A 21,895-nucleotide genomic window follows, 5' to 3' on the forward strand; every position below is an offset into this window, starting at 1 on the left:
TTTATTTTGTGACAACCACAGGTCCCACGTTTAAGGGACTAGTGGAGGTGTAAGTTATAACCAAAAGCTGGGATTTAGTTCATCAAGATAAAAATGAGAGTGCAATGAGGTGAAGTAATGTGGTGAATGTACAAATGTATAAATATAAATATTTAATGTATGTATAAATGTATGTACAAATTGACAAATAAATAAATGACACATAGGAATCCATTCCAATTCTAAATGTCTTTATATTACTAGGTCAAACAAGTGTTTTTCAAAATAAAATATAACAGGGTCATTGATACATGCTGTACAGTCGCACTGTGCACAACAGATCATCATGCATTAAACCCTGCACAAGTCTTCTTTATGAATAATGTCCTTAACCTGTTGGTCCTGGTACTGCAGGAAATGATTTTCATTGTACAAGCATCAGCTCTACCTTTGGTCTAAAATTGTCTGTAATCTTCTTCTGGTAGGATGCAATGAAATCGTGTTTAGACTTTATTTTTCCCCTGAGATTGAGTTGGAATAAATGTGGCGATCTACATGTCTGCACAGCTAATGGCTCTCTGATTGATCTGATCAGTACTTTGTCCTCAGTGCTAATTAGCACAATACTAAACATCCTCCTGTTAGCATTGCAACTGTGAGCATGTTAACATGTTGATATTACCAATTAGCTGAAATCTGTAGTGTTACAGAGCTGCTAGCATGGCTGCAGACTGAGAATTGTTAACCCACTGTATGATCACAGGCTGCGAAGTTAAAAAGACTGAACAGCACTCTGAGTCAGACGGATGTCGTGATCGTGCTACTGTACAATTTCTGCAAATTGGCTCACATTTTCATGGGCAAATGTTAAACTGCAAGTCAGAAACCAGCACACTATCTGATCTTTGGGACAAAACCAAACCAAAGAAGTAAGTGCATTGTGCTTAATGGTAATTTTCCTTTCTATGTTGAATTTCCACAGTTTTTAGTCTTGCAGGATTTCACTGTGAAAAGCATTCAACTAAAAACCTTCCCCATTAACCTTTTCTCTTGTAATGTTAAAAAACCGGAGAGCTGGTGAAATGGATTTCACTTCTACCTTAATTGATAAAATACTTATCAATTGGACTTTCTTACACCCATTTACGCTCTGAAGTAATAAAGCTGGTAGCTTAGGATGTGAGGAGTAATTGAAGAACAATGGAAGAAATACAGTATCATTAACTGAGGTGGAGACTGAAGTTTACACCATTTCTATTCACTATTTTTTATTCTATCACTGCAATTTGCAGAGCAGCAAAGACAGCTGTCACTTCTTGCTTGGGGATGTCCCGTCATCTCCTCCCAAATCGTCATGGGTAATTAGCCGGCGACAGAGCACAGCGTTTCTATGCAGCCCGCGAGGTGAAGAAATGTTACACTCCACATACAAGTTGTTTTGTAATTTGGCTGAGGCCTCTGTGTCCCTTCGACTCGAATGCCCTCAGTAATGTTCATGGAACAATGTTGAGATGTGAGGTGTGTGAAACCCGTCAGACGTGCTGTGTGCTGAAGAATCAATTAACCTCTAAAGCCACTCTGCACTAGTTTTGTGGCTTTTGCTTGAGACTGAGTTGAAAGCAGCTGCTTGACACCTAAAACAAAAGGAAATAAATTGAGAACAACAGTTTGGAGAAATTTGTGTAGTATTTTTTTCCTCCCTTATGGCACCTCCAGGGCTCTGTACATTTCAACACCAGAGGAGTGAAGGGGAAAAAGCACGGGGGGGAAGAATAAAGGGCGGCTGAGGTAGCTGCAGCCTGTCAGATTTACCAAGTTCTGTCAGCAGAGTGCAGAAGTAATGTACACACACACACACACACCTACTAGTGTTGTTATCCAGAGGTAATCAGAAGAAACCAATATTTTAAAGCGACTCCCTCCACCCACAGGAGATACTGACAGTCTCTCACAGGATGGTTCCACGTGTCACTCAAGCTCTCGCTCCCTGTCTTGCTCTTTCTCTCTCACACTGATGTAATTTCTCTGTTTTTACAAACTCTCTCTGGTTTGACGTGCAGGAGGTGAGTGATGCTTTGTAGATGTTTCGCCCGTGGCATTTCTATGCCAATTACTGCATATCTAGTGGGCTTCTGTGGAGCACTTTGCAAAGCACATTAACACAGTCTCAAGATAATTTCACCTTGTTTCTTGCTGCAAACACACAAACACTCCTCACTTTTGAGACCAGTAACCACCAGAACGAGCAATTTATCAAATGTCAGGTGTGGGTTCAAATGCATCTGTAATCAGCAGCGTAGCCTGTACAGTGGAAATAATGACAGACATGCACGGGCATTCTGATGTTGCACCAGCGTAGAGCCTTATTATACTGCCATTGTTAGGTTGTGCTCCTCTGTAAGTGCTGATGCACTCTCACCCTGCAGCTTGATTCTCATCGAGGTGCCTTTGTTTCCGTGCTTCGACATGAAAAGCAGAAACAGCAGCACTGTCAAAATTAGCCAGCGTAGACCATCAATGAGTAGAAAGTGCAACTTTTGTGTGATATTCCTTCATTAACTATAAAACATTTAGCATGGACAGGGCTTCTAAATATAGTCGGGCTTTTAAGGCTCAAGGCTTTTTTGTTGTTTGGATGGTCTGGATTCTCCAAAGTCTTAAATCAGTTTTCAAGCAGATGTTGTGTCCTACGCACCCCAAATTGTTGTGTCTGCAGCAAAACCGTTCTGCTTACCACAGTTTAAGAAAATGAGATCCTCTTGTGATGTTGACAGCTCAGAAAGTGCTTCCAGAATAGAAAGAGAAAAGAGAAGTGAGGAGAAAACCCAAATGAGCTGCTGATTTTGCACTCCACTGCTTCTTAGGAAGTAAAAATAACAAAGTTTAAAATCTGTTTCCCACATATTTGTATAATTAATGTTTTTCCTCTATAAACACACTTATGTTTGTATTTTTTTTTACAAAAACTGAACTAATGAGCCCTAGTTTCTCTTTAAACAAGGCTGTTCCATACAAACAAAAAGAGCTCACCGTGTGTTGTGATTGTGACTATTTCTCGGAGCTGTTTTAACATTAAATTTGAGCCTGTTACTACAAACCAAAGTGGCTCATCAGCTGAATCTGATTAAAACGCAGCAACATCTGAGTTTCTGTCTTCTCCTCCTCCTATCCTGCTGTTGCAAGTGATTGATTAACATGCAGGCCCTGCCCCCTCTGCCAGGCCAGCTTTGCACACAGTGGCACATCAGCTCTCCTCCCTGCCCATGTCATTTTCCTCACGCTGTGAGCCCTCTATCCAGTCTCCCTGCAGCCCTCACTAAATGTCTTGCCCCCCAGTTTCAGCCACTCATATGTGCCTGGAAATCTGCCTCTGCCAATTCCACTCCCTGTTGGACATATGCACCCTTCTTTTACGACATAATGCAGTGCGACCGTGGATCCTCGCTCACTCATTTGTTTCTATGGCTCACCCCCTTTTCCCCAAACTGTGAGTAGCCATGGTGCCAGAGGCCGGCTGTGAAACAGAAATTGTGCGCAATGGTGGTTGTCAAGTGGAGTCAGGAAATGAATGCAGCTTTTGCACCTTTGTTTTGTGCAGTTTTTGTGTTTCTTATGTCTGACGTCTGAGCAGCTCATTGTTTTCCTTGAGCTCATGTTCACGCTGTGTTTGCACGTGTTTTAATAGAGAATGCAGATATTATTTTCTTTTTATTGAAGACGTTTATTGTCTGTATAGTAAAAGAATGATAAACTTCAGTGTTCTCTAAAACCTGCTGCATTAGAACAATTAAGAAACACAGTCGGGTGGCATACTGTATTATTTCATTATGCCAAAGTGATGTACTCTGAAACAAGCTGCATTTTCATCATTTGTAGAGCAGCTTTGTGTCGCACTGAGCATGCTCATAGATGTTCTCCGCGTTTAGACTATATGCTACATTCAGAGTGTTCATCGCAGTAAAGACAAATGTCACCATCGTGTGTTTGTTAATAGTATTTAGACGACAGTGCATCATGGAGACATTAGCTTGGTCTGTGCATGGGGATGTGTTGATTGTGAAAAAAAAGATAAAACGATCTTTTAATGTTGTGTTAGTGCATTTGTGAAGGAGATAAACAGACAAAGATGGAGTTGTTTGTGTCTTTGAGTGTGTCCTTACTATATCTGTATGAGTGCTCGTGTGTTACAGTATGTGTGCATTCCCATTTTCACACTCGTGGCTCCGTAATGCACTTTAATCCCTTTACTCTTCCCTTAAAGTTTTCCTGGATTTGCATATATCCAATTAAACCTCTGAACGGCGGCAGCGTCAGTGGATCAGTGAGGAGCGAAGTCACATACAGTTCTGCACTCAGTCACTGTAATACATCTGCTCTCACATTAAAGCACGTCAGCATTAAACTATGAGAGCCCATAAAGGCTGTAATTCAAACTCAAACCCACATAGTGAAATGGTCGTATACGGTGCATACTGGTGAGATCCCATGCACATTCATTCAGAATTTGTGTGGTATTTGTGAGTGAGGGGCTGTTTCGCTTTGTTGTTCGTCCTTACGTTCATCCCATTTTTGCCATATCTGTCGGTGCAGACATCCACTTGGACTTGAGGATGATTTTGGTGTTCAGAGGTACAGAGAACACAACATGTCATCTCTTAGTATTGTTCTAAAGGTCTCAGGTTTACCATGAACTTCATCTTATCTCCTGCTTAAACCTTTGACTTACAGTAAGTAAATGACATCTTTTGATTTATATCTGGGCCAGAAGGGGCGAGCTTCGAGAAATTACCCCTCAGTTTGTTCACAGAACAGAAAATAACATACTGCATTTGTAAGTTCAGTTTTTCTTGATCTATTAGCCACCTTCTATACATTATCTTATCTCTTAGTAAATCTTCTTGTACCATTCTTCCTAGTGAAAACGCTTTGAAATCTACAGTATAAAAATCCAGTTTATTTATAGTAGTTTCCTCTTTCGCAGCCAGACTGGTAAGATCCTGTCTGCTCGACTGAATTGTATCCACCTGGCTGCATTCTGCACACAATATAGAGAACAGAAATACAATTCAAGTGAGGAGCTCCTGTTTGTGTAAGCACTGAAATGCCTGGGTGTGTACCTTTGACTGATGAAACCGCAGCTTAAAGCACCGTTGGCTGACACACTCTTGCTCATTATCCCATCTACTGTAGGGGAACTGGCCGCCATGCCTGTTTCCACAGGGCTGCAGTGCTGACTAAATATGTTCACTGTCCAAAGAAAAATCAATAGGCTCTTGCTTTGCAGGTGTGTGTGTGTGTGTGGATGCTGGGTTTGTACACAATGTGTTTCTGAGCCAGGTAGTGAGAGAGAGGGGGACTTTAAGGTCATGGGTCTGTGACCACTGCTGCAAAAACTTCAGTAAAGTGGAGGCAGTTTGACAGACTAAAAGCTAAAACCACATCTCCAACTATACTTTCAGTCCTGTTGGCCACTTTAAGACTTTATCTTTTTTATGGAAGTGTATTTTTATATTTAGAAATAAAACTCCTCTAAAATGTTTCATGTCACATTATTTCCAGACAAAGTAAACTGTACATCCTCTCGCGCTTCCTCTCCCGTGCTGCTTTTGTTCTGTGCCGTGGTTCTTACGAGACGCTGAAGTTTGACAAAGCAGCACTTTCTCTTATAATGAAAACCGACACGCTTGATTGCATTTTTCTCCAACAAAGTGCTACCTTGATCCTAACTGAAAGCTGAGCGCTCTGAAGCTGCGCTGTACTTTGTCATAACAGACAATAAATTTACATCTGCTGTCTTTCCTGGTAACAAAAGGCTCTTTTTATAACGGTTCCCGTCTGGTTTTATTTATGCCTTATTTTTTAAGGCAGCAGGTTTTTGATATCAAGACTGATCAAGGCTGGTTCGCTGCACAGAATACAAAGGAAACACAGCACATTATCTCCGCACAGCACTGACTTCATCAAGTCATTATATGAAAACATAATACAAGTGGATTAATATATACAGCAGCCTGGTTGTGATCAGTGCAGAGATGAACTGAAAATGCAGAAGGCCCTACTGAGGCAATCTCGTATTTCTGTCTCTGTACGCATGTTTTTCGTCCACAAGTCCGAACAAGTTGTGAAGACAAATTAGGAGACTCCCCGTTGTGAGACTTTGCTTCCTGGTAGCGTTGGATTCTGTGTTGTTTGCTTGAGCGGCTCCTCCATCGTCTCGCTCAGAGAACTGACACGCTTCACAATTCCATTGGGCTCTTTCTTTCTTCCTGTTTTCGTCTCTCTCTCTCGGGTTCTCTCCCCGCCACACTGAACTCACACATGCACCCTTTTTTCACTCGTACTTCAGATAAATGGGAGGAAAAACCTCAGAGAACAGCGATGAGAAGTAGGACTGTTCCATAATAATCCATTAGTCACCTGATCAGTTTCGGTGGATTGACAGTATTTTACGGGAATGATCTGTCATTACTGTTGATAATTACTAATTGTGTGGCTGTTGATGAACTCCAGTCTGTTAAAGCACTCGACACAGTGGCTCTACCCGAGTGTCCTTACTCTTTCCTTTCATTAAACATCTATTTCAACTCTCTCAGGGAGTGATATTATATTTGCTTTATATATTTTTCATCTCTTTTGTGGGATCACTGTGTTTTTTTTTTTTTTTTGCTGCTCTGCACATTATTTGGCTCATTATAACTTCAAATGCACATCTGACCTTATGTGCAGGTTTCTGGGTGTCCCTCCAGGAAGAGGAAGCTGCCCGCTGACCGGACCTCTGCCTTTTGACCTCATCTACACAGATTATCACGGCCTGCAGCAAATGAAGCAGCACATGGGTCTGTCACTGAGGAAGCACAAGTCAGTCGTTTTCTTTGACTCTCTGTTTCAGTTTCATCAAAACTTGTCGCTATTCTTTTGTTTGTTTGATCCATTTTACCAGTAATTGCCTTTCTGATGGAGTACTTCACTATTGGCATATTGACTAGCCATTTTTACAGGCTAGTAAACACTGGGCCCGTGACGCCACTGTGCATCAGCAAATTCTCCTTCTGGGAGGGGATCTAATTTCACCTCTTTACACACTGATCAATGAGTCAGATGCCGACTTCTGGGTTGATGCCACCTCCTTTTTTCCTCAGAATATCAAACTCAGCTGTTTATATCACACACTCACAAAAGCACAGCTCAATCTCAGGGTTATTATCTCAAAATGACCCTTTTTACTGTGTTAGCAAGAGTTAAAAACACAGGATCAGACAAAAATTTGGTCAGCAGGGTCCAGTACGAGTTTATCCAAAAGATCTGAGGTAAGGAAGATGGCGACAATGATTTTAATTAATGCACACGCTAGTAAACAGGCTGAATTTAAGGTCTGCAATGACAGAAGTGTTAATAAATGACAAAAACAAACAATGACAGGGTTTAACAGTTTATATCCATCACACTGAGGTTATTTGATTAAAATAAATCTGTTAGCACAGGCACAAGTGCACAGTTCTGTGTACTATAATGAAATGCACATCATTTATTTGTAAATGCTAAAAACATCTTCCAGCGCTCTGAAAGGCTGCAGGCTCTGTTCACGCACAATAAATACAGCTGGTAAAGTTTTTGTTCTTTTATTCCAGCTGGGCAGCGCTGGAGCAGTCACAGTGTACAAGCAAATCCTCCAAACAAAGACAAACTATGCAAGCAGCTTTTAATGCAAATTACAACTCGGGGAGAAAAATATATTCATGAAAAAGAAAACGAGCCCAAGAAAACAGAATCCTCAAGTTATAACAATGTGAGAATAATGATATATTATTCAGGGTGGAAGACAGTTTTTCTGTTTTCTTGTGCGGCTGAATTCCAGTTTGTTCTCATTCTGTTTTACTGCGAATGTGTAATGGCGCCAGATTCATTAAATAATCAAGCTGCAGGTGCACCCATTTCACAGCCATTCATCGTGATTCTTCTGCTTTTCTTTTTTAAAACTGTCCAACAGCGAAAGCCTCCGCTGATTTCAATCAGCCCAAGGTCAACTGATCGACTCACACTTCTTAGCTGCCAAACAGTGACACACCAACACTTAGATTTCATCCTCAACCCTGATGCTGCTTAGAGATGCAGGGCGCTGATAAATCTTGTCCGTTTGAATTGCATCAACAACTTTACAGTGTGAATATTCAATTTGCTGTCTTAGCTCACGCTGCTTGTTGTAAACTAAATGTTCCAACGCACTTTATTCTGTTTCTGTTTAGGATGATTTGGCAAAACATCAACAATTTTAAGATGTTTTAGTGTTAAAGTAGCAGAACATATTCCCTCTTGTTGTTGCTTTAACATTATCTGAGAGAATTTGAAGCATTTTACAGTCAATCCAAAGAGACTAGAGAAAACGAGTTCAGCATCTCCACGAGATGTGTTTTCGGAGAACAGCATCGACCATAGAGCACAGATCTCTCACCATGAGGACCATGTAAGATATCCATCACCACTGACAGCTTTACAAACCAAGACACTGTTATAATGCTGAGATGAGTTCTCATAAGTCAGAATGAGAATGATATTACTCGCTCGGTTGTCATTCATTTTCTTTTATTACATGATGTGCATGATGCTATTGTCTAATTTTGTGAGCGGCTTATCCAGACTTATTCTAGGCGTGCACGTACAGTGTCTTGCTACCTTATGGAAAATAAATCAACTTAATGCAATTGTTTCTCACCAAACCCTGTAACATGTTCGGTCATGTAATTACATTTTTTCAGCAGAAATCCAGCTGTTTGCTTTCTTTTTATTTTATTTCACTGTTTTTCTCTGATTTCAGTAAAAGCATTGTTATAAAGCCAAAAACAGCTTTGTTCTAATTTTAGCTCTTTTTTTGTTCCAGGTGCCACATCCGAGTGATTGACACCTTCGGCACTGAGCCTGCTTACAACCACGAGGAGTACGCCACCCTGCACGGCTACAGAACCAACTGGGGCTACTGGAACCTCCACGGCCAGCAATACATGACCATGTTCCGTAAGTGGGTTTAACACTGTTCCTCAGTAGTGTTGATGATGTACATCTGCTTATAAGGAGGGTCTGGAATACATGCATGCATACATCATATTCAAAACATGATACATAAATAAGTGATGTGCATGTCCGTGTTTATGTGATGGAGACTGAGAGCAGATTGTGTGAGCTTACAGAAGTCCTCAGGCTGTCTCAGGCGAGGCTTCGGGGCACAAATGCACCACAGAACTCGTTCAGAACAGCTGCGCCTGCACAGATGCCTAAAGTTGCCCGCTGTGGCAAAGCACCTCCGGCCTTACACACACAAAGTAGCACATGCACAGAGAAATACAAAAACACAGACGCAACTTCTGAAGCTGAATTTGTCGCCAATTTATGCTGAAATTGGTGGCAGGAGAAATTTCAGCTGTTTATACCAGTCTCCAATTGATTCTGCAACAAAAGGGCGGCCCCCGCTGTTTCCAAAATACTGAACTGTTATCACAAAGCACGACACTGAAAGATGTCAGCTTTCATCTCACGTTGAAAATTGGCTGAAAACACAGTTTCTTTCTCCATCCTACTTGACATCTCCCTGCTGTTGTAGATTTCCTTTGTGTGTGTGTGTGTGTGTGTGTGTGTGTGTGTGTGTGTTCCCATTCATAGTGTTGTTTGGTGGCATAGAAAAGCTGCAATCCATAATTCTGTGTTTGTTAAAACTACAGCAGAGAAGGAAGCAGAAAGCATTACATCTCTAAAGTTGGTTCACCTTATTGTTGGTATGCAATTGAAATCAACCACCCAGATGATGTGGAGTCACACACAATCTGTGGGTTATTGAGCTGATGCAGTTAGCGCTGTCAGCCGCGGTTGACTCAGCTAACCCCATCCAACTTTCTCAACCCCAGTAAATGCACCATTTTAGAAGTTTCACCACACTCTATCGTACAGATGGAATAATAAATTAAAACGTTATGTATCTCAGCTCGACAGATTTCCCATGGTGCTGCTTTTATTATGGATTCTCTTCATGCACAGCAGTCGGGATTTCCACAACACTTCTTTTAGTCACTTTTTGTTTTTTTGAGACACCAAATTGGACTTTGTAACTTTGCATTACCAATTGATTTGTTTGTCCTTGGCAGCCCACACTCCAGACAACTCTTTTATGGGTTTTGTGGCCGAGCAGCTGAACGAGACAGAGAGGCTGAACATTCAGCGGAACAAGGTTAACAATATGGCCCTTGTGTACGGTAAAGAAGCCAGCATGTGGAAGGTCAGTATCCTAAATTAGTCCCTTCAATACTGTCAATAATGTTTCTTATCTGCTATTTTACCCTGAGCAGATTCATACATCCAGCATTGTGTATATTTGCGGCACAATAGCCACAGCTGTAACGTGCAGTATATTGCTGTGAAGGTGCTTCGGATGTGATCAAATCAGGATAAAAGCAAAGTTTGGAGAACTTCTGAATTACATCCCTCAGCTGTGAAACACCCACATCATGTTACATTTACTGCAAACGACTTTGTCCTCCAGGAATCTGGCCTGAAGTGTGATGGCAGAGGAACAATTGTTTTTGTTTAGAGTAAATTTTCCCTCGGAGCTGCTGGCAAGGTTTCTCGCTCTTACTGTAACTTTGAAGTGTGCTGCAGCCTCCCCCAAGGTTTGCTTTACTTGAATCTGACTGCAGCTTTGCTCCTACGCTGCCGTAGCATCCCCCTGTTTCTCAGAGCAGCTCGAGTTGGAGTGTAACATTTGTGAGCTTGAAAGATCGTCGTGTAAAAGCCGGCAGTGTCAGGGTCTCTCCAGACAATGAATATCCCCTCGTTGAGAACAGCCTCTTCCTCCTCCTTAGCATTGAGATTCTCATGTGAGACTTTGGGATTGCGAAGGTCCTATGAGAGGAATGACTAATACTTCATTTCATATTCTCTCTTTTCCTCTACATCTGCCTCTCCGTACTCACTTTCCTCCTCTTCATACTTCTGCTCTCGTCCTGTACTGTTCTGTATTCATCATCCCATGATGCATCATTGATGTATCCACACAGCTTCAAGTAAGTACACCTGCTTTTCACTGATGCTGTTGAATCTCCAAACCCCAAAACTCAAACCCAAAAGACTGGTGCTAGACTTCTTTTTTTTTATATGTATTTCACAGCTAGAATTGAATATTTGGCAATATGTATCTGAGCCTACCTTTTGAGTTTCACTTCAGGAAGAAGTTATTAAAAAAATACACAAGTATTGGAAAAAGGGATTTCCAATATGAGCCAGCATATTCTGTAAACATCTGTAAAGCAGTAAAGTGAAACATCCAATCAGATTCTCCATTTAAATACATTTTTAACACATTTAGTCATGTCTGTTTCTGTAGTAATTAATTTTAAGGTTGTTCATTTCATTGTGATTTTATCTCCACATTTCTTGGAGACATTAAAATAGTCCAAGATGAAAAATGAGGAATAACACTGGGATGACATTTATAAATGATTTATGCCTTGAAGACATAGCGTTGGTAAATAATTCATAACATCACCCCAAGAAACACTTTTTGAGACAAACTAATTCAGTTTTGCATCAGCAGAATGATTCAAGTAAATTGTCACAGAAAATAGAGTATACATAACTTGCACAGTGATCTTGTGCAATACTAATTAATCACTTTAACTCACAGCACTGTTGCTGCTGCAGGAGACATCATTTTAATTAATTAAAGACACAAAGTTAGCAGTCAGTGGTTGAAACTAACCAATAGAGAAAACAATGGACTCCAATAAATACTAATTTCACTATATGTGCAGTGTTTGCCATGATTTCACTTTGTTTTATGTGCCCTTTCTTAAATGCTTAACTCATTTTCTCCTGTGTGTCTTTAAAGGGTAAGGAAAAGGTCCTGGCCATCCTGCATCGCTACATGGAGATTCATGGGACGGTGTACTATGAGACGCAGCGTCCCCCAGAGGTGCCTGCCTTTGTCAAGAACCACGGTCTGCTGCCTCAGCAGGAGCTGCAGCAGCTTCTCAGAAAGGCCAAGGTGGGAACGTGACTGAAGCTTTCATGAGCTCAGAATAGGCTCCGATGTTTATATACATCATTTCAAAGTCTATCCTCAAATGCTTTGTTGGAGTTTTGAGGTGTTTGTGAGGTGAACTGTGTGTTATGTGAGTGGATATGAGCAGCTCAGTGTGTTGTCTTATGATCTTCTCCTTTTTCTGTGAAGCTTTTCATTGGATTTGGGTTTCCATACGAAGGTCCCGCCCCTTTGGAGGCCATAGCTAATGGCTGCATTTTTCTGCAACCCAAGTTCGATCCCCCTCACAGCTCGCTCAATCATGAGTTCTTCAGGGGGAAACCCACCTCCAGGGAGGTATTTACTCTTCATGTTTGAATAATGTGGTGGTTAACAACATTATTACAGAACAGTAAAAAAATAATTTACTGTAATGTCTCATCACATATCCAAGAGTTCTAATTAATCAACGTGTTTTGAAATTTAAATTCAGCGCTGTACAAATAAAAAACACTCATTAACTGACTTAATTTGCTGTTAAGACTTTTATTGTTATTGTATATATCCCCTCCCTCAGGTGTCCTCTCAGCATCCCTATGCAGAGCAGTATATCGGCAGACCACATGTCATCACCGTGGACTTCAATAACACTGAAGAGTTTGATGAGACCATTCGTGAAATTATGAAGATTAATGTAAGTAAGCTTTTTTACAGTTTGCCATCCAAGCTCCCTACCTAAATAATGGTTTGCTAATATTATAGTCTAACAAAGTACACTTTGCACTGCTTCATAATAGGCTAGGTGAGAGCATAATTTGCTCTTGCACACTTCACATTTGGGTTTGACCTACTTTTGAAGCCCTCAGCCTTTAATAGAGCTCTTAATCATGGTACCCAGCATAGCAAAATGCTTAGCTGTCTCCCTTCCCGCTCTCTGCAATGCTAATTGCTTCAGATATTGAGTGGCTCAGTAGGTAAATTGTGCCCACACCTGGGTTTACATGGCAGCTTTCCAGAGGCCAGCCCTACAAGTACGCATTGTCCGCAGCAGATCATATTAATCAATCATGCTGTGCTTAATCTGTCACCAGAACAACACTAAGTCACAGCCAAACCTCGTGCAGTGCCAAGATGCATGTGTGCCTCTACCTGCCAGGTGTGCTAAATAGACCTTGTGTTTCCTGCTGATAGAGGCAAAATGAAGTACCAGTTGTGGCCCTGGTAAATGCTTAAAAAGTGGATCCTTGGGGAGGAAACAAACAGTGCTGATGAGCCAGACTGAACAAGTTTCACCTTGCATTTTAAAGATTAAGCAAAAGTAAGAGCAGTTTTATTTGCAATGATTTTGACAAGCATACAGTTGCAGTTGGGACACATCAGTGCACTGGTGCACCTGTCTAAATGTTTTAGTGAGAATCCAACAAGACAGATCATTCGCTAAGTGTCACACATATATGTTTCATAAGGAAGTGCGGTTGTTTGGTTTCTTATCAACTGTTAGATGATGATTGAAGCCCCTCCACAGTTAGATTAGCATAAACTGTGAATGCTGTGTGCAAAGGTACTAAAATCCAACACCTCTAAGACTCACTGATTAATGTGTCATGTTTTATCTGACCAAAGGTTTGTGTCAGGTTCTTGTCAGCAATAAGAAGAATAAGATTTGCTTTGGCTAATGTGCCACTGAGCAACTTTCATTAGAACAAATTGTACATGGTAGTTGTTTTTAATACATGCATTCAGTGGCTTATGTGCCCGACTATTTGCTGGAGTCTCCTACTTGTGTCTGTTTTCGTGTAGATTAAACAGGCAAGATTGCAGATATGCTAATGAGTTTTACATCTAAGCCTCATATTTGGATCACAGTAGGTCCTTATGCAGTGTTAAAGTTTAATTCCCACCATAAAATCAGACACATATAGTATGGAAATTGTATATTCTGGGTACTCATACATATTTACAGTCAGCTCATAATAGTTCCTAATCAGCACCGTTTAGTATGAGGTTTGTTCATAGCACTGTCGCTCATATTGATGTTAGATGGCTTCCTCTGTCAGTGAGCTCAAGTGATGCTGATGTATCATTGTGATACCACTCTGCCTGTCTGAAACACTGATGCTGCCGATTTTAATGGCACCATGGCAACTGTGCATGATGGAAAAAAAACTAAACAGAAAAACAAAGCAGCTGATAAAGAAGCAGTAAAATGTCTGTGACACCTACCTAATCTTTCTCTCCAGCTCGGCTTGTGTGCCTTTTTCTAGACATGGTGGCTCTCAGCCTCGGGAACGTGAATGAAGTTTTATTGAATGTCATCAGTGATGGCTTGAAATAATGAATGTTGCTCGTATATTTTTTTGTGGCCAGGCAATGTAGTCCGTCTATGTGTATAAACTACACAATTATTTTAAAAATGTTTGTTTCTATTATATAAAGATGCCCAAAAGGCAAATTGCATTGTGGAATAGCTGATGAAGTGCCAGATACATTTCATTAAACTCAGATGAAATAAAGTAATAAGAGAGTGCTAAAAGAAACACAACACTAAAAGAAACCATTTATCACTTTAAAAGCCCGGGTGCTTTAGTGGCTTGATAGTAAACAATGAGATCTCACTCCAGCAGCCATGGAAGATATTCAGAGGGGACTCTGCATGGGGGATCTGTACAGAATATATCCTATCCTAATATATTATCTATGTCATCAAAACACAGTAGGGTAAAAAAGCAGTAATTAATATAAACATACAGTGGCAAAAAAGTATGTGGACCTTGTGGAATTTCATGGTTTTCTGCATTAATTTGTCATAAAAAGTGATTTGATCTATACCTAAGTCAGGAGTATAAACAAATATGATGTGCCTAAAGGAATAACACAAACAAAATTGATGATGATCTTGATCTTTTATGTCTTTATTGAGGAAAAACTATAAAAACATCATAGTGCTAGTGAAAAAAAGTATGTGAACCCTTGGAAATAAAAGCTGAAGCAGTAAAGCAGGCCCACATCATGATGTTTCCTCCACCATACTTTACGATGGGGATGATGTTTTCATGATGACATGCTGTGACCTTTTTATGCTAGATGTAGTTCTGTGTGTTCTTTCAATCTTAGTTTCATCAGTCTACAAAACACAATCCTCAGCCGTGCAGCAATGCAAAGTAAGCAGCAGCTTCCTTCATGGTGTCCTGCCATAGACACCTTGCTTGTTTCAGTGTTTTACCTATTGTAGACTCATGAACACAGATGTTAATTAGTTTCAATGATGCCTTCAAATCTTCAACTGTCACTCTGGGTTGTTTCTTTACCTCATTGATGAGTGTTTATTGTGCTCTTGAGTTAATTTTGACTAAAAACACTCAAAGGTTCACATACTTTTTCTTGCCGCTGTATCTCTAAAGAATCAACCTGCGCTTGCCTCCTGCTTCCTGTCACCGCTCTGATCTCCCATTTCTCACAAGGCTGTTATTTCACATCACTAGACAAAAGAGGAAATGCTATTGATCAGTGATCTGTCAGCGAATTTTAATTAACTGTCTTCTATCAAAAGTCATGAGTGACAGACCTTAACAGCAATAACTGCACCCAAGGGGCCCAGAATCCACCAAAAAACGTGAGCCTCTCAGCGCTGGATGACCTGTGGTCCACTGTCAGTTTAATCCATTGTTAGACATATTGATATAGTCATCACTAAATATAATGAATGTTCAAAGCTGTCACCTGTGATGTATTAGGTCATTGATTTTAATGTGAGACTTGTGGCACGATATAGGCCTATCACAATTACTCTAATGAATATGTCAGCTGTGATTAATTATCAGATGCTCAGTTTGTGAGTTCTGTGAAGACATACACACTCTGTCTCCCACTGTTTCTTCATCTGTGTGCACATCTGTGTTTACAGGTGGAGCCATTCCTGCCCTATGAGTACACCTGTGAGGGGATGCTGGAGAGAGTTCATGCCTACATTCAGAACCAGGTTGGTCTCGAAATAAATTCCATGTAGCCAGCATTCTGGGTCTTATATATGTGAACTGTGAACTGGAACCAGAACAGTAATTGTTAGTATGTGAAGTGAAAATCACTGATTATCTTATTACATTGGCAGAGTAACGAGTGGGAATACTAGGCAGCAAGTGAACAGTCAGTTCTTGAAGTTGATGTAGACTAAGAAGACTAAGGATCTCTAAGTGGCTTTAACCGTCATCTGGCCACATTGTTATGGCAAGATGATTTAGGTCAGAGCGTCTCCAAAATGGTATGCATGCATCCTGTATGTGCCAAACAAAACACACAGTGCATTGCTGCAGACCAGCTGGAGTGTCCATGCTGACCTCTGCCAAAGGAAATAAAGAATATTCTGCTAACGTCTTGATGCCAGAGACCAAAACAAAGCCTTTGGGCTGACATGACTAACTACAGTGGTTATAGGTATGTGAATAAGCAACAAGATAAGAGTTGATTTTTCTACACATTCAGCAGTTGTGGAGCAACGTTTTCATGAACCAGAACAAAACATTACAATGAACTGAAACTCCCTATACAGTAGCTTCATTAAGCAGAGCTGCAGATTTTGATAATAATTGTGTGTAGGTTCATCGAAGCAGCTGTTTTACATTGTCACAGTTCTTTTACATGTCAATTCATACTTTGTTATCTTAAAATATATATTTGTGATCAATGCATCTATAGCTTCTGTAGAGCTTCTGTTTTTCAGTTTCTGAGCTACATTTACAGCTGTTAAATTAAATAATTTACATTCAATATATCCACCCTCTTCTGTGCTATAACTTTAAAACTTAAAAATAAATCACTAGTGTTTACACACTAGTGTTGCCAAACATCGTGATTTTCAGCCTCCTACATTCTGCCCATTTGAAGTGTGTCTCGATAGTGGTAAACATAAAAGTAAAGCAGAATATCAAGGTGAGGATAAAAACATAACATTAAAGCACTAGAATGAAAGACAAAGTCTCAGTTTCTCTGTTCACAGAAGGAGGGAATTACAGTAATTGGCTCTTTCTTGACAACTGATGGGAAGAGGTTTGCAAGTTTTCATGTTCCTGAACTAATCAATTTTATTTTCTCAAGTGAATATTTTCAAGCATTTCACATTTCTCATTGATCATGTCATCGACACGTTCAGCCTCTGTTTGTTTCAAGCTGCGAATCTGTTTCATTTTCACAAAGGTTTTCACAGATTACAGGAATGTTGGATTCAAGAAAAAAGCTGCTCAAGGTCTCTAGTGTCATTGTTCAGATTAACACTGGACACAACTGGACAGAGTAAAAGTTTAGGGGCAATAAGAGAGTGAAGGTTAACCAGGGAATGAATAAGGACCATCAGGCATAACAGGAGCTGAGGAGCTCCGGAAGCGTGGAGCCCACATTTCACAGCTTTCAGAAACACCTGGTTTCTCCAGGAGCCTGTGGAGAATGATCTAGACATACTGCAGCCTGGTTTGGAAGGTGAAGCTGTCATCAACATACAACATGGGAAACTGTACGAGCATCAGTGCACAGGGCATGATTGGATTTTAGTAATGGCTGCAAATGCTGTTTAAAGCAGTTTTCCATTCATCCCCCTCACTGATACAAACTTAATGATCACACATCTTGTGCCAAACGTGATGAGTGTAAGTTAAAAAGCAGAAATAATGACAGTAATCACTGAGGCTGTAGATGGCGATGCAGGGGCAGAGAATGCCCCCGGAAGTGGAAGAGGACGGGCAGATGACGGCAGCTGGAGTGGAGTGGAGCCCAATAATGAATTAATAGTGACACCCGCGTCCTTAAAGCGTGCACATGTCAAATGAGTTCTCCTGTATTAAGCTAATATTCTGAACTTCTATTTATGGGGCTGAGCTTTCTTAGTTGCTTGGCCAATATTTATCCCCCTGATACTCTGCCTGGGTCAGATATTAAATCCTTTGCAGATGCCAGCTGCAAGCATAATCGACTAACGCTGTGACTAATTTTTCTTAATGCTGCTTCTAGAGGACAGTGAAGAAAGAGATGAAATATTAATGCTCATACATAAAAACTTGTTATTGAACCTTTTACACACATTTCAAATGGAGTTTATCAATTGTGCTACCTCGTGTAATCCAGTGTGTGTACTCATACAGATGTCCTTGGGGTAAGATAACACATAAAAAGCAACACAAAGACGCACATACTGTATATTTACAGATGGTAGCATCATCTGGCTCATCATTCTGTGATGGCTGGTATAGTATCTGGCAGTGTCAGTTTCAGAAATGTGTTAGCCTCTGACACAATCTCCCTGCAGCTATCACACAAACACATAGTGCTGTGACTAGCGGGGAATGTGACTGCCCGTCGGACGTCTACAAGGTCAGACTCGCAATCAGACTCCCCTCCCTTTTTCTTCTTCCACTTTTCTTAACCTCCTTTATCTGCTTTTCAGACTCTCAAAATTTTATTTCTACTGTAGCTTAGCAAGTAGCTCACATCTCTTGCCCTCGTTCCTACTTTCTGAGTGAATCTCCGATCCTTGTTATCTTCCTCTAAGACTTCCCCCGTCCTCCTTCCACTGGCAGAGCTCTAGTCCCACTGTGATCCTCGTTTAATGTACTCTTCTGGCAGCTCACTCCCTTCCCATCCCATCCATGGGAACGACTCGTATGATTGTATATTGTTTTGTTTTCCCACTTTTAAATATCCTATTACTGTTTCACAGTAATTGCGTTGAACGCATTCAGCTGAGAAATAACCTACCTGACATTTCTCATTTAATTAATTAGAGATGCAGGTGAAGGTGGTTCCTTCTTTTCCAGCCAGTCACAGTCTGTTTCATACACATTTAGGAAAGATGAGAGATGCTGCTTTGATTTTTGGTTTTTAAACATGGGGGAAAATAAATGTATTCTTACTATTACATTCATACTATTACATCACAAAAAACTAGAACAAAATTATTTTAATTTAATCTTAATTAATTTAATTATTTTAATGATATGTGTAAGTTTTATATTTTCAAGCTAATTCAACTTGTCTGTTTTTATTAGAACCTAATAATAATAAACTAGAGTAGTTCTGATTAATTGAATGAATGGACTTCTAATGGATTTCTAATGGAATCCTAAAATGTAGAGGCCCTTTAATAGAGGTCCTGGTTGTTTACCAATAATGAAAACAATATGAGCCATGGTGAAGGTTGGTGTTGAATTTAGTCCCTAAGAGTAAATCTCCTCAGATTAAATCCGTCTCCAACTAAACTGCAATCGCAGATAAGCTTTTGTGGGGATTCCTGTATAGGAACATGATTTTTAGAAGACAGGGTTGTGGACTGAGAACATTTTATACACTCCCCTCCTAAAGCATTAGAACAGTGAGACAGAAGATCAACATTTCAGCTTTTATTTTCAGGTGAAAAGTTTTCTTATATAAAATAACTTTATTATATGAAAAGTTATATTTTGCAGTCGTTGTCTTGCAACCTGTTACTGCGGCCATCAGTGCTGTCCATGTTTAATCTAAATGAACCAAAAACTAACACATAATTGAAACTAATTTAAAATTTAAACTAATTTACAATTTAAGCTGTTTTAAAATGTCCATTATACTGTAGCAAGTGAAAAATGTGACTACTCCAAGCACTGTAACTGTAGTTACACAAAGACGTCAGAAGATCTCGTGTGCAGTATGATTAAAACAGACAGTTCAGGTAATGACTTTTCCTGCACTTTCTTCTCTAATTAAGCCTATAATGTGTACATAACATGGTTAAAGGTCTTTCCACCTTGTGTTGGAAGCTTGGACATTTTCTGCTTTAATGTAATAAAAATTTAATAAGCAGAGAATTCATTGAATTATTAAAGTTTAAGTACCTCTTCTCAGTCACACATAAAAATAAGCCGGTCAAATTAAAAATGATATAATTACAAAGAGCGCACCTTTCCACTTCAACACCATATCTGCGTGTGTGTGTGTGTGTGTTACAGATGTTGTCTGTGTTTAGAAGTGGAAGTGCAGCAGAGATGGAGAAATTGGAAACCTGGTTATTGCCTGCGGGCACTAGCAGCCTGTTTAATAAACAGGTCTGGAGGCCAGAGGGACATGTCAGAGAAATGTTATTACCTGGGTCTTATGAATAGCCCCCGCTGAAGGGGGGATGTAATCAGAGCGCTCACCGGAGCCTAATTCTGCCTCCAAACCTCGTTTGTTATTGGGTGCCATAACTGCTTTCAAATCATTTCCTGGGAGATTGATGAAAACTTGTCAGTTCTGATAAGCATTGTCATGGTTATTTTATTATTTGCTGTATCAGCTGTGCAGAAGTCGTATGTGTTGCTAGGAACGTTTTTGTCATAGTGTTTATTTTAGCTCACGGGTCAAAGTGTTTGCACACTGAAAATATAACTGAGCTGGGTCGTTTTATCTTTGCGCTGCCAGGACTTCTGTTCTCCTGAAGATCCGTTCCCTCCGGTAAACTCATCCTGGCTGGGAACCTCTCCCGGCCCTTTCATCCTCCTGCCCAACTCCAGCATCCTAACCTGGGCCTCTAACGTCAGCTCCTACACATCCTGGCCTCCTCTCAGCGCGCTGCGGCTTTTGGCTTCCCTGGAAGGCCAGTCGTGTGTGAAGGCATGCCAGAGCGCAGGACTAATGTGTGAACCCGCCTTGTATCGTTTCATCAACATTAAGGAGGCCTTCAGCGCGTAAGATGTTTCTACGTTTGGACAAGTTGTTAAAAGACTGCACGTTTTGCCCAGAAAATGTGTTACCTTTGATATAACAATAAGAAAATGAACTAAAAGTGATGAACTGCAGCACAGAAGGAGACACTGGTTCGCTCTTCCTCTTTATTATTTCCCAAAAATGTTATTTTACCATTAATATTAAATACATTAGATCAATCAGTGTTACCCTCTGATGTTCCTGTTAGCACTAATATTCAAACCTTATATTCATACTTTGATTGATGCTTTTTCAACGTTTTCATTTAAAACTAAAAGAAATGGCTGTGAACTGTTTCCTCCTCCTGTGTCTTTGCTCTCAGGTTGGACTTCCAGTGTGAGGGACTGGAGTCGGAGATGAACCACCTCTTCCCCGCCTTCTCAACAGAGCACGCTGAATGTGGTCTGCAGCAGGACCCGCTGTTGTTCAGCTGTGCCGGCTCCAGTGCCAAATACCAACGCCTTTGCCCCTGCAGGGACTATCGTATCGGTCAGGTGGCACTATGCAGGGACTGCCTATGACCAGAGGAGGACCTCATGGACGGAGACTCTTTTCTAATACTTGGTGAGATCCAGGATGCCCCAGGAGACTCCTTCTGACCAGGAGAGTATGTGGTAAAATGCTGTAATGGATAAACACTGGCTCCACTTTCATACCTCTGATCTAGGACTGACTGCCAAAGTGGGTAAGGTGTTAATAACCTCTCAGGGAACTTGCATGATACTTTGAAGGGTTTACACGGCTGAAGTAGGACCATGGGTCACGATGAAATGTGTCATTCAATGGGTGAGTTAGATTAGTAAAGAAATCATGAGCAATCAAAAGCTTTGATTTAAAAAAAAAAATGCAAACGCTTGAATTTCACAAGTTGATCAGTGTTGTGTGAATACCTACAGTATCATCGTGGAGTTTGGATATTTGTACTAGATGCACCCAAAGCCATTTACTCTGTGTTGAGATGTACTATTTTACATGTCCTGTAATGAATATATTTGTACATAAGTGTTGCTTAATAAAATACAGGAAATAGAAAAAAAAAACATGCTGCCATTATTTGCAAATAATGACATGGGTATAGGTGAAAGTAATTTAAATTTATTGCTTTTTGAAAAGTAGGATTCAATTAAAATATAAGACATAATCAATCTTTTATAGTCAATTCTCAGAGCCTAGTGTGGGAAATATCCTAATTACTTCTTTCAGTCTGATTTA

General features: G+C 40.3%; 1 protein-coding gene across 3 annotated transcripts in view; it reads left to right on the forward strand.

Annotated features, from left to right (window-relative positions):
* Window positions 1-21,692, forward strand: part of LOC113160348 (alpha-1,6-mannosylglycoprotein 6-beta-N-acetylglucosaminyltransferase B) — a 46,096-nt gene extending 24,404 nt beyond the window's left edge. For 2 of the 3 annotated variants that reach the window (XM_026357604.1, XM_026357770.1), the window contains 10 exons: window positions 6,706-6,837; window positions 8,855-8,988; window positions 10,110-10,240; window positions 11,019-11,024; window positions 11,849-12,004; window positions 12,191-12,337; window positions 12,558-12,674; window positions 15,885-15,959; window positions 20,399-20,664; window positions 21,006-21,692. In XM_026357604.1, coding sequence (XP_026213389.1) covers window positions 6,706-6,837; window positions 8,855-8,988; window positions 10,110-10,240; window positions 11,019-11,024; window positions 11,849-12,004; window positions 12,191-12,337; window positions 12,558-12,674; window positions 15,885-15,959; window positions 20,399-20,664; window positions 21,006-21,204 — 1,363 coding nt within the window. In that variant the 3' untranslated portion in view covers window positions 21,205-21,692. The remainder of the gene's footprint in view (window positions 1-6,705; window positions 6,838-8,854; window positions 8,989-10,109; window positions 10,241-11,018; window positions 11,025-11,848; window positions 12,005-12,190; window positions 12,338-12,557; window positions 12,675-15,884; window positions 15,960-20,398; window positions 20,665-21,005) is intronic. The other variant, XM_026357685.1, reaches the window with a different exon arrangement.
* The last annotated feature ends 203 nt before the right edge of the window (window positions 21,693-21,895 follow it).

The sequence above is a fragment of the Anabas testudineus genome, chromosome 8 (assembly GCF_900324465.2).
Source record: "Anabas testudineus chromosome 8, fAnaTes1.2, whole genome shotgun sequence".
Taxonomy (NCBI): domain Eukaryota; kingdom Metazoa; phylum Chordata; class Actinopteri; order Anabantiformes; family Anabantidae; genus Anabas; species Anabas testudineus.